Below are 13,177 nucleotides of genomic sequence, written 5' to 3'. Positions count from 1 at the left end.
CCCTGAAGATGAAGGAGTGATGGAGATGAAGGCTTCATCTCCTTCACTCCTTTACCCTTCATTCCACTCATTTCTCGTTCTAGCCTCCCTCACTCACCTTCACTCACTCTATGAAAGTTTTGAAGTCCCTCACTCAGCTTCACTCTCCTTCACTCCTTCATCGTGAATGAAGCCTCAATTTGCCAAAAATGAGTGAAGCTGCACAGGTATGGGAGCAAGTCAACTCTCTTATCTATTTTATGGGCGACCAGGCGGATGATATCTTACTATCATTTGGGCTCTCCAGTGACGATCAGAAGAAGTTCGACACCGTCTTGGCCAAGTTTGAAGCTCACTTCATCGTTAAACGGAACACAATCTATGAGCGTTCGCGTTTTAATTCTCGCGTTCAGGAGAACGGAGAAAGTGTCGACGAATTCATCACTTCGCTATACTCTCTTTCTGAATACTGTGAGTACGGGCAATTGAAGGACGAACTGATTCGTGACAGAATTGTTGTTGGGGTGCGTGATCGTCATCTGGCCGAGAAGATGCAGTTGGACGAGTCGCTCACTCTGGAGAAAGCTGTGAAGATGTCCCGTCAGCATGAGACCGTGAAGAGGCAGCAACGAGATCTTCGTGGCGAAACGACTACTACTACTAATCTTGCAAGGGTTGGGGCCAAGCCAGAGAAGCAGAAGAAGCCCAACTCCAAGACGAAGTCTGTAAAATCTTCGCCGTCCGACTCCTCCAAGAACTGCAAGTTTTGTGGGAGGACCCATGAAATGAAGAAGGAAGTCTGTCCAGCATGGGGGAAGGATTGCAAGACCTGCGGCAAGAAAAATCACTTCTCTAAACTGTGCAAAAGTAAAGAGGGGACTGTTAAAGTGAATTATGTGGACGGTGAAGTGCGCGATCGTGAAGGTGGTTTTGTTGGATCCATCAGAACCATCGGCTTTTTGGAAACAGCCCAGTCGCGTGACTCTCGCTGGTCATCCCTGGTGAAGGTGGACAACACCGAAATCCTCTTCAAGCTCGACCCTGGGGCTGACGTCACCGTGCTTCCACTCACTCTTTTCCGTCAAAAGTGGAAATCTCGCCAATTGGATCATCCGACGCGATCACTGAATGGACCGGATGGATCATCTCTGAATTCTGTGGGAAGTTTTATGTGTGAACTGAGCCATGGGAATTTAAAAGTTAGCGAAACTGTTTATGTGATTCGAGGGCTCCAGCGACCACTGCTAGGACTGCAAGCCTGTGAAGACTTGAGTCTTGTTCGTCGAGTTGACCGTGTGTGGAATGATGAGGTGCCGAAGTCAGCAGAAAATCCTGCCCACGTTGAGAAGGAGTTTCCGATGCTCTTCTCGGGTCTTGGAAAAATTGACCACCCCTACACGATCAAGCTCAAACCCGACGCGGTCCCGTACGCGATTCACTGCCCAAGGAGGGTGCCACTCCCACTAATGGACAAGCTGAAAGAGAAGATTGATGAATTTCTCCGCGACGACGTCATCGAACCTGTGGATGAACCGACCGAATGGTGTGCTCCTGTCGTCATTGCGCCGAAGTCGAATGGTGACATCAGAGTTTGTGTTGATCTAACAAAACTCAACCGGAATGTTGAACGAGAGTTTCACATGATGCCTGTTGTTGAGCACACGCTTGGCCAGATCTCTGGAGTCAAGTACTTTACGAAACTGGATGCAAATAGTGGATTTTTCCAGATTGTCCTCTCACCAGAATCGAGACGACTGACTACATTTCTAACCCCGTTTGGACGCTATTGCTACAAGAGATTACCGTTTGGGATCACCTCAGCGCCGGAAGTTTACCAGAAGAGGATGTCAGAGATTCTTCGCGGTCGAATCTGTGTAGTGCATCATGACGATATTTTAGTGTGGGGGAAGACGATGGAGGAGCACGATGCAAGACTTCGTGACGTTCTCAAGAGACTGAGGGATGCTGGTGTCACCCTCAACCCAGCCAAGTGTGAGTTTGGAGTGACCACCGTCAAGTTTCTTGGTCATCTCCTCGACGAGAATGGGATTCGCCCTGACCCAGCGAAAGTGGAGGGAATCGCCAAAATGTCAAGACCCACGGATGTGCCGGGTGTGCGAAGATTTATGGGTATGGCCAATTACCTAGGAAGATTTGTTCCCAGAATGGCGGATGTGAGCCAACCCCTGAATGACCTGCTTCGGGCCAAGAATGAGTTCGTGTGGGGTCCAACCCAAGAGAAAGCGTTTCAGAAGATTAAGAAAATCTTGACTGAAGAACCAGTTCTCGCTCTTTTTGATGTTAAGAAGGAGACTGTCGTGTCGGCTGACAGCAGTTCCTACGGAATGGGTGCGTGTCTACTCCAGCGCCAAGACGACGGTGAACTACGACCTATTTCCTACGCCTCCCGTACTCTCTCCGATGCTGAGCAACGGTACGGACAGATCGAGAAAGAAGCCCTTGCCAGTACTTGGGGCTGCGAACGATTTCGAGATTTTTTGGCCGGTTCTCATTTCTTGATCGAGACCGACCATAAACCCCTACTACAAATTCTCGTCTCAAAGAATTTGGATGATCTCTCTCCACGACTTCAGTGTTTTCGTCTACGCCTGATGAGATACTCTTACGACGTGAAGTACGTGCCTGGAAAATTACTCTACACTGCAGACACCCTGAGTCGACAACCGCTAGACCACAAAGGAGATGTGGAATTCGAAGAAGTATTGGCCCACGTGTGTCACATCATCTCTCAACTGCCTGTACGAGATGAATTTTTGAGTCGGATTTGGAAAGCTCAAACTGAAGACTCACTGCTGAAAGAAGTGTCTCTCCTCTGCAACCAAGGCTGGCCAGAGAAGACACCAGTGAATGCTGATCTGAAGAAGTTCTGGAATTCAAGATACGAACTGTCTGTCAGCAACGGACTCCTCATGAAAGGATGCAGACTGGTCCTCCCTTCATCGATGCAAGAGGAGCTCTTGGGACGACTTCATGCTGGTCACATGGGAGTAGTGAAGTGTCGTGCCCGTGCCCGTGAATCTGTGTGGTGGCCAGGAATTTCTGAGGAAATTGCAGAAGTAGTGCGGAAGTGCCCAATCTGCGTGAAGGAAAGAGGAGAGCGACATGAGCCTCTGATTCCGTCGGAATTCCCATCTCGACCCTGGCAGCGCGTTGCAATGGACCTCTTCAAATCTCATGGGAAGTGGTTCATCATCATCACAGACTATTATTCTCGGTATCCTGAAGTATACCAATTGCTCAATCAAACAGCAACTTGCGTCATCAATTGCTGTAAAGCCGTGTTCTCTCGTCATGGTGTACCTGAAGAAGTAATGAGTGACAATGGACCTCAGTTTGCTCCCGTCGACTCGTCGGAATTCCGCAAGTTCTCTCGTGAATGGGGATTCATCGCGACAACTTCAAGCCCGAGGTACCCGCAAAGCAATGGATTTGTAGAAGCTGGAGTGAAAATTGTGAAAAATCTGCTCAAGAAAAATTCCGATTGGTACGCTGCGCTCCTAGAGTACCGAGCAACTCCTCTCGCGAATGGATACAGTCCAAGCGACTTGCTTATGAGTCGCCGGATCAGATCTCTACTGCCAATGAATCCAACTCGACTTGTGCCAATCTCAGTGGACAAGGAAGACCTCAACTCGAAAGAAGAGCTGCGACGGTCAAGACAGAAGAAGGACTATGATTCTCATCATCGTGTCCAGCCGAAGGAAGACCTCCAACCTGAAGGTTCGAAGGTCTTTAACCCAGACAACTAAGAAGTTGTCTGGGTTAAAGACCTTCGAACCTTGTTAGAGAATGCCAATGCTCCGCGTTCTCTCATTGTGGACACACCGCGAGGAAAATTTCGACGCAACTCCTTGGCGCTGACTCGTGCTCACACGAATGATCTCCCCGAACCTCCTGCTCCAGATTTGGACTGCCCATCCCAGTCATTCGTCGATGGACAAAATACGAAGGACCCACCTGAACAGAATCAAGATCGCCGACCTCGGGATCAAGTTTCAAGAAATGATGGCAACTACGTTACGCGTTCTGGTCGTGTTGTCAAGCCTGTGCAACGTCTCTTGTGTGAAAAGTGATAGTTGTTAAGAATATGCATTTGATTTACATATGAAATGAATTTATGATTGTAATTGATGTCCTTTGTTTATTGATTTTTGTCCTTTATGTATGAATGATTTCTTTAGCTTAGAAAGGGGGGTGTGGTGTATGGTATGTCATAGAGTATAGTTAAGTCTCATATTTCTGTATCTCTGACTGTGCTCGTCTCACTTGCCCAGTCAGTCACCAACTGCTACTTGGAGAATAAAGACATGTATAGTAACTCGCCAGTGCCTGCTCTCGATGGCCAACGCTACCTTAATAGCATCTCACACGCATTACACTACACTATCTACCAAATTTCAGCTTGTTATAACGATTTTGAAAAATCGGTATGGGTCATTCCATAGGGTCCCTCAAGATGAAAATTTTTCCAACTTTTAGTCATTTTCATCTGTTAGGAGCCATTAGCAACCTCTGTACCAAATTTCAGCCTTCTACGACAATTTCGAACTTTTGGTGCATAATACCCCACCCACCTAGATGACCCTCACTGGTCAACCACTTGACCGATTTCGCCAATCTTCGAACTCGTTTCCTAACTTTGCCCTATATGCATATGGTAAAAATTTCAAGTCAATCGGTTCAGCCGTTTTGGCTCTATCGTGCCGGACAGACGGACGGACGGACCGACATGACGGTTCCATAAGCCCTGACTCGGGCTAAAAAGCACGGAGATCAGTTCAGATTTCAAAATCACTTGAATACATGGAAGATGGGAAAGTTGAGACACAAAAACTCAAATTCAAGGCCCACGCAAGGGAACCTTAATTATGCAAATGATCGGGGCGTTTTTGTCATTGTCAAAATTTTCATTGTTTTCTTACACATCCTAATTTTCTAAAATTTCCTTCACTTTGAATTTCTCCCAATCCAAGACTTGTACCTATGTATGTAATTAGAAGCAAGTGATTTTTGCTTTGTATTGTTTGATACATCACTCGGCATGTAAATAGTAAATTTAATCAGCTGCTTTATGTAAATTTCATAATTATCGCTTTAAAGTTCAAAAAATAAAGTAAAGGCACATTATTTCATTGGTCTCACTATTCCCCAACAGAAAAACCGGGTTAAACGTTTCAATCCATAAAAAATTTGCATTTGTCAAGTGTCAACGACAAGGACAGCTGGGTTCACAATTATGCTGAGGAGCAATTAATTAATAGTGTACTTGTTTTCTGTACGCTTCAAAGTACCGACAAAATAAGTAAGAGACACATCCGACAAAACATTTTGGTCATCATTTTCACATCTTGAACGAGGTAATTAATTAATAATTTCAAGTTTAGTAATTGATTTAAAAGTCTTTGGTAATTCACTAATTAGGGCGTGGACATTAAATTCTGGACCAAGGAGGATAACATGGACACGCCCGCGTCAACCAAGGCGTTGATGAATCCTCTGGTACAAATTATTAATTTAGAAACCCGTCCAATAAAAAAAATAATCACACTTTTCAACGGGTCTAGGGTAGCTCGTCGAAAATATGGTCGTCGAAAGAGCCACTCGTCGAGGACGAGTCGTCTGAAGGGTAACTCGTCCATTGGGCAAGTGGTCGAAAATAATACTTGTCGAGAGTATTTTTTTCAATAAAATAAGATTCTAAATATAAATTATAATTTTATAAAATAACATTTACATGAGAACTCTCAGCAAGAATGCTTAAACCGCCTGTTCCAGGCCTCCACTGCATTATCGGTTGTGGAAATTTTATCTAATACACGTTGGTGCACATTCCAGAAGAGTATTGAAACATTGGTGGATCGTACACTGTACTGATGTAGGTTTTTTGAACATAACTAAAAAATCATCTAGTACGAGTTTAGTTTGACCCTTAAAATTGAACGATACTTTCAATTCTCGGAATGCCACTCTTAAATCATCGGGCTGAACAAATGAGACACCGAATATTTTTTTATTAATAATGCCATTGTAACGTCTTAGTCGTACTGGTTCTTTAAATTGGGTGTCAAATGTCTAAACAACGCTTGAGTACAGTGAAAATGACACCCTTGAAGTACGGCGTCTGGAAACGTGTCGTGTACATCTTTTATTTCAGCTTGTTCAAAATCCATCAGAACAGCTTATCTTTAAATTTAAGTTTCTCTTTGCTGCGTTACATTAGTTCGTCACAGTAATTTGACATTTTTAATGTAAAATTTAAGGGTAAGAAGAACAAAACAATCCTCCCAATTACTGCTGTATAGTGTTTTAAGTATTTTGGAATGTTCGCAGCGTATATCCGTCCCACAATGCACATGTGCTGTGCATACTTGTGAACTCATTATATATTGGTAGGTAAAATCAGTAAAAATCTTACATGAAATTCGACGAGTTTCATGCCACCTAAATTCGACGACTTGCCTTTCTGACGAGTTTTCCATTCGACAAGTTGATTTCGACGATTTACCTTTTCGACGACATAGGATTCGACAAGTAACCCGTATCCCCTTTTCAACACAGCTGCTGAACCTTATCTTCCCTTATTTGGACGCCCCCAGTTTAAAATCCGCCCGATCCGTGTGCACCTTGTGGGCCGAGTTGAGCACCTCATTTCTCGGGAAATGGACCTCCGTGACCTTCACAACGGAGAATTGCTGCCGAGAAGAAATCTCCAAATCGTCCAAGGAACTGGGATCCCTTCACCCGAAACTGGCCAAAAGTGTCGTACTTGTTCTGGCTCAACCGCCCTGTGGTTGGATTTCCTTACCAAAAAACTTGACCACTAATTTGCCACATATTTCCGACCACATTGTTGAATTTGATGTTACGTTGAGCTCGAGATTTGAACCGACTTTGGAACGAATGTGGATGATGCATCACTTCCCGAACCTTGGACTTCTCACGCTTACCTTCGTTATGATAAATATTGATACTTCTGATAATTCTGAAAATGAGGATGACAATTATAACGAGAATCATCCTCCCCATAAAATCCCGCAGTTTCTGAACTTGCCAAACCTGAAGTCTCTCAAGATAGTGGTCAAAGATAAAAGTGAAATCGACCAGGACGACGGGATATCCTCGATTTGTCAGGGACTCCTTAATTCCGCCGCCTGCGTTGAAAATGTCACAATCGATGCCAGTTTCTACCCAGATTTCACCCCTTGTACGAAACTAGACATGCTTGCTTACACCTTCATCCACTTTGAGGATTTCGGCCAAGTGTACGTCGACATTCCCATATTGACCTGGATGTTGGGCACTTGTCGAAATTATTTGACCAGGTTGACTCTAAGTGGCCAACATGATTGGGAGGCCTTTGACCCGGGGGTAAGAAACTTCAAATTTCTTGATATTGCGAAAATTATACGTTGAGATTAATATGATTTTAATTTTTACAGACGCTCATGCTCCCCTCAATGCCAAATTTGGTGGTCCTCCATATCGAAGAAATTTTTCCCTTGGGAAATTTTCTGCACAGCGTCCACCTTCCTTCTGACCCACGTTACTTTTTCCGGTTACGAAACGGCCGGTCTCTGTCTGCCACACATTTTTGAAGATTTCGATCTTCCCCACAAACAGATTACTTCCCTTGACGTGGAAGCCGTCTACAGATATTTCGACCAAGATGTTGAAACTGCGGCGAGAATCGTCCGCCTTTTCCCATCAGTGAAAAAATTTCGGTTCAAGATGACCATTCTCGATGAGGGGGAAGACGATCCTCACGTAATGGAATTGCTGCAATCCTTCGCCACGTGGGATTTGACGTCTGGTTTGGTGGAGATTGAGAGTGACCAGGAGACCACAGACGTTCTAGCTGTGTTGCGAGGGGTGGCAATGTGGAAGGGTGAGATTCAAGTTAATTGTTGCGTGATTTTTAAACGAGGATAGTTTATTAATTGGCTCTGATTTTTAAATAGGCTTGTCACGGACATCAGTTAACTTTGAAGTCAAGGGGAGCCCCAAGTTTGTCCTGGACGATGAGATGGAAGAGATTCTGTTATATTGCAGATCGTTGAGATGGATTAAGATGTCGGGATTTCAGGTGAGTTTTACGCTAATAAACTAACTTCATGCAAATTGGGAACATACTTACATATTCATATTTTTCGTATAATAAATTTAGATGGAGGAGGAGGAGAGAGAAAAATTTGAAGAGTTTATTGAGGAACACGCTCTCCAGATCAGTTTGTTGAACTGGGTGAATTAAGCACCATTCACTAAGGAATATTCACTGGAAATTACCTAGTTAATATATAAACAAAATTTGTAGTTGAATTACACTTGCAGAAATTGACTTAAGGTTGTTCCCTTGCATGCGGGTTTTGGACTTAGAATTTTCTGTCTCAATTGTCCCTTCTTCCCTGGATTCAAGAGGCGATTTAGAAACCTGTTCATTGCCGTACGTTTTGATTTGTAAAAAATATATTTTATTGCATCGAATAATCGATAATTTTTAGGTTTGGAAAGTTAGGAGGTTGGAATTTTGATTTTTTTTTCATCCATGAGAAAATAAAAATAAAATAGATACAATAATAAAAAATAAATATTTTCTGATGGAAGTATCATCGATTATACATAGATGCAATAAAATCATTCAAAAAAACAGGGAGACCAGTCAGTGCAGATTTCAAAATCGTCATTTGAATGCATGGAAGATGGGAAAGTTGAAACATAAAAACTCAAATTCAAGGCCCATGCAAGGGAACCTTAATTATTCAAATGGTCGGGTCGTTTTTGTCATCGACAAAACTTTTATTTATTTATTTTCATCGTTTTTCTGGCACATCCTATATAATTTTCTAAAATTTCTTTCACTTTGAATTTCTGCTTCTCTGCTGTATCCATGTATGTAATTAGAAACAAGTGCTGTTTATTTATTGCTTGATACCTTACTCAGCACGATTAATTGACACCGTTTCTATGGGGGGTGCCCCATACGGTTGCGACAAATGGATTATTTTTTATAAAATTTTCATTTTTTAAATCGTTGGTTCAAAAGTGTCATATTTGAACCAACCACTTTGACCCTGAATAACTTTTGAACAGGCAAACATAGGGACTTAATTCCTGAGAACGAAATCATCCTAATTTTTAGCTTGATTTTTTAAGCTAAAAATCTCGAGTGTACTATTTCGAAAATTAAAACGTTTATTTTGAAGAATATCTCAAAAATATAAGTTTTTCAGCCAATTCTTATCTCACAAAATTCTATAATATACCAAAATGGTCGTATGATCTAGACCGATCGATTGACACCCCACTGGAGGGTGTGAGATCACTTGACCCGGATTTGACCTAAGGGGTCATCTTAATCTTCCAACTTAGCAACGGTCCACTCACACCATTTTTTCATACATCATAATTAAAATTTAATTTCTTCAAAAATGAAAATTTGTGTTGGTAACAATTCATTTGTCGCAACATGTATAGAATGATAAAGTGTCAAATAATATTGTTTACTCAGCATATAAATATAATCGGCTGCTTTATGTAAATTAAATAATTATCGACTTAAAATTAAAACAAATAAGGCATATTACTTTATTGGTCTCACTATTCCCCAACAGAAAAACCGGGTTAAACGTTTCAATCCATAGGAAATTTGCATTTTGGCAAATCAATGACGAGGACAACACAGCTGGCTTCATAACTCTGTTGACGAACAATTAATTAAAACTATACTCGTTTTCTATACGTTTCAAAGTAACGACAAAATAAGGAATTGAGAGGCACACGACACAACATTTTTGTTATCATCTTCACATTTATTCACATCTTATAATAAAGAGGTAATTAATTAATAATCCAATTAGTTAATTAATTCAGTCATCAGACTCATAAATAATCCGTGATGATTTACGAATCCTAAGAAGTAGGTGGACATTTAATTTTGGACCAAGATGGACAACTCGGACATGCTCGCATCCACCAAGGCGCTGATGAATCCTCTGGTAGGGAATATCAATTTAAAAGCTTATTCTTAGATGAGGCTATAGTTACTGCAGGAAAAAAATCATCTAAGTAAGCAATCACTACGGTTTTGAAAAGCTTAATTTTTTCAGATCTAGGTCAATTTCCATCCGATTTTAATGAAATTAGTGTCCAGAGTTAATTATGGGAAATTAGAATTGAACTGCCGAACGGGAGGCTAAAATGTTGACCTGTTTCTGAGATATGCAACAAAAACACCATCAAAAATGTGTTTTTGGGAGATTAGAAAAAAATGAAGGCATATATGATAAATGTAAATGGGAAAAAAGTTGATAAATATTTTTTAGAAAAATATAAAATTAAAATACCCAAAATCGGTTTAAAACTGAGAAAGTTTTGATGGTGGTCAAAATATTACTTCTCCCACCACCACCAAGTTTAGTTGCTAAGGCCCACCAGAGTGATAATTACTAAATTACTAACAATGCGAATAAAAACTAATAAATAAAAGAGACCCAAAAAAAGGAAAGCTTAGATGAGACTAAGAAGTGCGATATTTAATAAATTTCTTCTCCAGTGAAGGATATAGAATTTTAATATTTCGAGCATCAGCGCCCCGTTTCATTCACTATCATATAAATATACAATAACTATCAAATTTCAAATATAATGTAGCGAAAAATATTAAAATCATTTGTTACTTGTTCTTGTCACTAAAAGATTATGAATGCTTGCAATTATACTTGAGTTGATACATGATACATAGGTAACATACATGAACATGTTGCTTATTTACTTTAGTCAGTTTAAAATAAAATGGGGCGCTGATGCTGGAAATATTAAAATTTTATATCCTTCACTGGAGAAGAAATTTATTAAATATCGCACTTCTTAGTCTCATCTAAGCTTTCCTTTTTTTGGGTCTCTTTTTTTAACAAAATTAATCACCCTTTTTAACACAGATACTGAAGCTCGTCTTGTCTTATATGGACGCCCCCACTTTAAAATCCGCCCGATCCGTGTGCACCCTGTGGGCTGACTTGGGCGCCTCACTTCTCGCGAAACAGGTCTCCGTGACCTTCACAGCCGAGCAATGCTGCCGAAAAGAAATCTCCAAGGAACTGGGATCCCTTGACCCGAAACTGACCAGAAGTGTCATACTGATTATGGCTCCACCGCCCTGCTGTTGGATTTCCTTGCCCGAAAACTTTGCCACAAATTTGCCACACGTTTCCCACCACATTGTGGAATTGGATGTTACAATGAGCTCGAAATTTGTACCGGCGTTGGAACAAATGTGGATTATGCATCACTTCCCGAACCTTCGACAGCTCACTATTACTGTCGTTACTATTGAAGTTGATGATCAGGATAACTCTGACTTGCATGATGAAGAAGCCGATGTTGATGTGGAGTTTATCGCGGTGACTCCGAAAATCCCGAAATTCATGGCCTTGCCAAACCTGGCGTTTCTCAAGATAGTCGTCAGTGATCGATATGACAGTGGTCGGGACGACGGGATATCTTCGATTTGTCAAGGACTACTCAATTCCGCATCTGACATTCTCAATGTCGATATCCATGCCAGTTTTTTCCCAGATTTCACCACTTGTACAAACCTGGAGGTTCTTAGTTACACATTGGTCCAATTCTTGTACAACTGGGTGGAAGAATACGGGAACGTCGACATGTCCAAATTGACCGGGATGTTAGACGCATGTCGAAATTCGTTGACCGGTTTGACCCTGTCGTTCCCGCGTGATTTGGAGAACTTTGCCCCGGTGGTAAGAAATTTCAGACGAATGATAATAATTAATATTACGCAAATTGTAAATATTGTTGCAATTTTTGCAGAATTTCATGCTCCCCTCAATCCCAAATCTGTCGGTCATCAATATCAGAAAAATGTACCCCTTGGGAAATTTTCTGCATCCCGTCAATCTTCCAAATCTGACCCACGTCACCTTCTCCGATTACAACTCGTCATGTCTCAGTCTGACTGACATTTTTCAAAATTTTGATCTTCCCCATGAACGGATTACTTCACTTGACGTGGAAGCTTTCTACACATTTTTCGACACTGATGTGGAAACTGCGGCTAAAATCGTCCGACTTTTCCCATCAGTAACAAACTTTCGATTGAAGTTGACCGTTTTTGATGAGTTGAACTTACCGGAAATGTTGCAGTCCTTTGCCACGTGGGATTTGACGTCTGGTTTGGTGGAGATTGAGAGTGGTCAGAAGTCAACTGACCTTCTGGCCGTGTTGCGAGGGGTTGTTTGGTGGCAGGGTAAAATACAAAATAATTGTAACGGGATATTTAAATATGGTAATTGGATTTGCATTTTAAATAGGTTTGGCACACACAGCAGTTAACTTTGATGTTTTGGAGAGTCCCAAGTTTGTCCTGGACGATGAGATGAAAGAGATTCTGTTGTTGTGCCGATCGCTTAGGTGGATTAAGATTTCGGGATTTCGGGTAGGTTTTACAAGCTAGATAATAAACGAACTTTATGAAAATTAGGAACATTAATAATTTTCATATAAATTTAGATGGAGGAGGAGGAGAGAAAAAAATTTGAAGAGTTTATTGAGGAACACGCTCTCCAGATCAGTTTGTTGAACTGGGTGAATTAAGCACCATTCATTAATATTCATTGCAAATTAACTAGTTAATATGTAAACAAAATTTGTAGCTGAATTACATATGCAGAAATTTACTTAATTGTTCGAATGGTCGGGTCGTTTTTTATCCTTCACAAAATTGTTATTCATTTCCACCTAGAATTGACGCATTTTGGGTTACATTTTGGGTCCGTCCATGATAAATAAAAATTTCACCCAAAAATATTTTTTAGTTTAAAAGTTACGGCTTAATTTTTTCCTGACCTCGAGCTCAAAAAATTGATAATACCAAATTAAATGAACTGGTATTTTGTCAATCAAATACTTTTAGCACTTCATAAAATCTTTCATGTCAGTACATATGTATGCATATCAGGCTCAGGCAGAAGTGACAATCTTTGTAAAACGTCAGCAAATTTTTATTGACGTAAAGCCGATTTCTTGCTAACCTATTGTTGTCCTTGCATTGATAAAATGTGCAACGGATATTAAAATGCATGAATATTAAGGTTAATGTTATTGTTTAACAGCACGTTACGTAGAAATCAACTTCCTATTTAGTATTTTTTCACTGGAAAAA

The 13,177-nt window shown here is 41.0% G+C and overlaps 2 protein-coding genes across 5 annotated transcripts; both read left to right on the top strand.

The window, feature by feature from the left end:
• Nucleotides 1-4,771: 4,771 nt before the first annotated feature.
• Nucleotides 4,772-8,322, top strand: LOC118435968. Of its 2 annotated transcripts, XM_035852543.1 has the most exons (7): nucleotides 4,772-5,357; nucleotides 5,422-5,499; nucleotides 5,565-6,389; nucleotides 6,559-7,368; nucleotides 7,440-7,885; nucleotides 7,959-8,083; nucleotides 8,165-8,322. In XM_035852543.1, the coding sequence occupies exons 4-7, from the start codon at nucleotides 7,343-7,345 to the stop codon at nucleotides 8,246-8,248; spliced, it is 681 nt and encodes a 226-aa protein (XP_035708436.1). In that variant the 5' UTR covers nucleotides 4,772-5,357; nucleotides 5,422-5,499; nucleotides 5,565-6,389; nucleotides 6,559-7,342; the 3' UTR covers nucleotides 8,249-8,322. The 2 variants fall into 2 exon arrangements, 1 of the variants encoding a protein (XP_035708436.1); XR_004835086.1 differs by lacking the exon at nucleotides 5,565-6,389.
• Nucleotides 8,323-9,638: 1,316 nt separating this feature from the next.
• LOC110849753 lies at nucleotides 9,639-12,822 on the top strand. 3 transcript variants are annotated; one of them, XM_035852267.1, is made up of 6 exons: nucleotides 9,639-9,830; nucleotides 9,915-9,992; nucleotides 10,935-11,756; nucleotides 11,827-12,262; nucleotides 12,327-12,451; nucleotides 12,526-12,822. In XM_035852267.1, exons 2-6 carry the CDS (start codon nucleotides 9,942-9,944, stop codon nucleotides 12,607-12,609), a joined length of 1,518 nt encoding a protein of 505 aa, XP_035708160.1. In that variant the 5' UTR covers nucleotides 9,639-9,830; nucleotides 9,915-9,941; the 3' UTR covers nucleotides 12,610-12,822. The 3 variants fall into 3 exon arrangements, with proteins under 3 accessions (XP_035708160.1, XP_021952887.1, XP_035708161.1); XM_022097195.2 differs by having other exon boundaries at nucleotides 9,912-9,992; XM_035852268.1 differs by lacking the exon at nucleotides 9,639-9,830 and having other exon boundaries at nucleotides 9,946-10,062.
• The last annotated feature ends 355 nt before the right edge of the window (nucleotides 12,823-13,177 follow it).

Source organism: Folsomia candida, unplaced genomic scaffold (assembly GCF_002217175.1).
Source record: "Folsomia candida strain VU population unplaced genomic scaffold, ASM221717v1 Fcan01_Sc005, whole genome shotgun sequence".
Classification (NCBI taxonomy): Eukaryota; Metazoa; Arthropoda; class Collembola; order Entomobryomorpha; family Isotomidae; genus Folsomia; species Folsomia candida.
The sequence above is the reverse complement of the archived record's forward strand: the minus strand, read 5'-3'. Positions and strand labels throughout refer to the sequence as shown.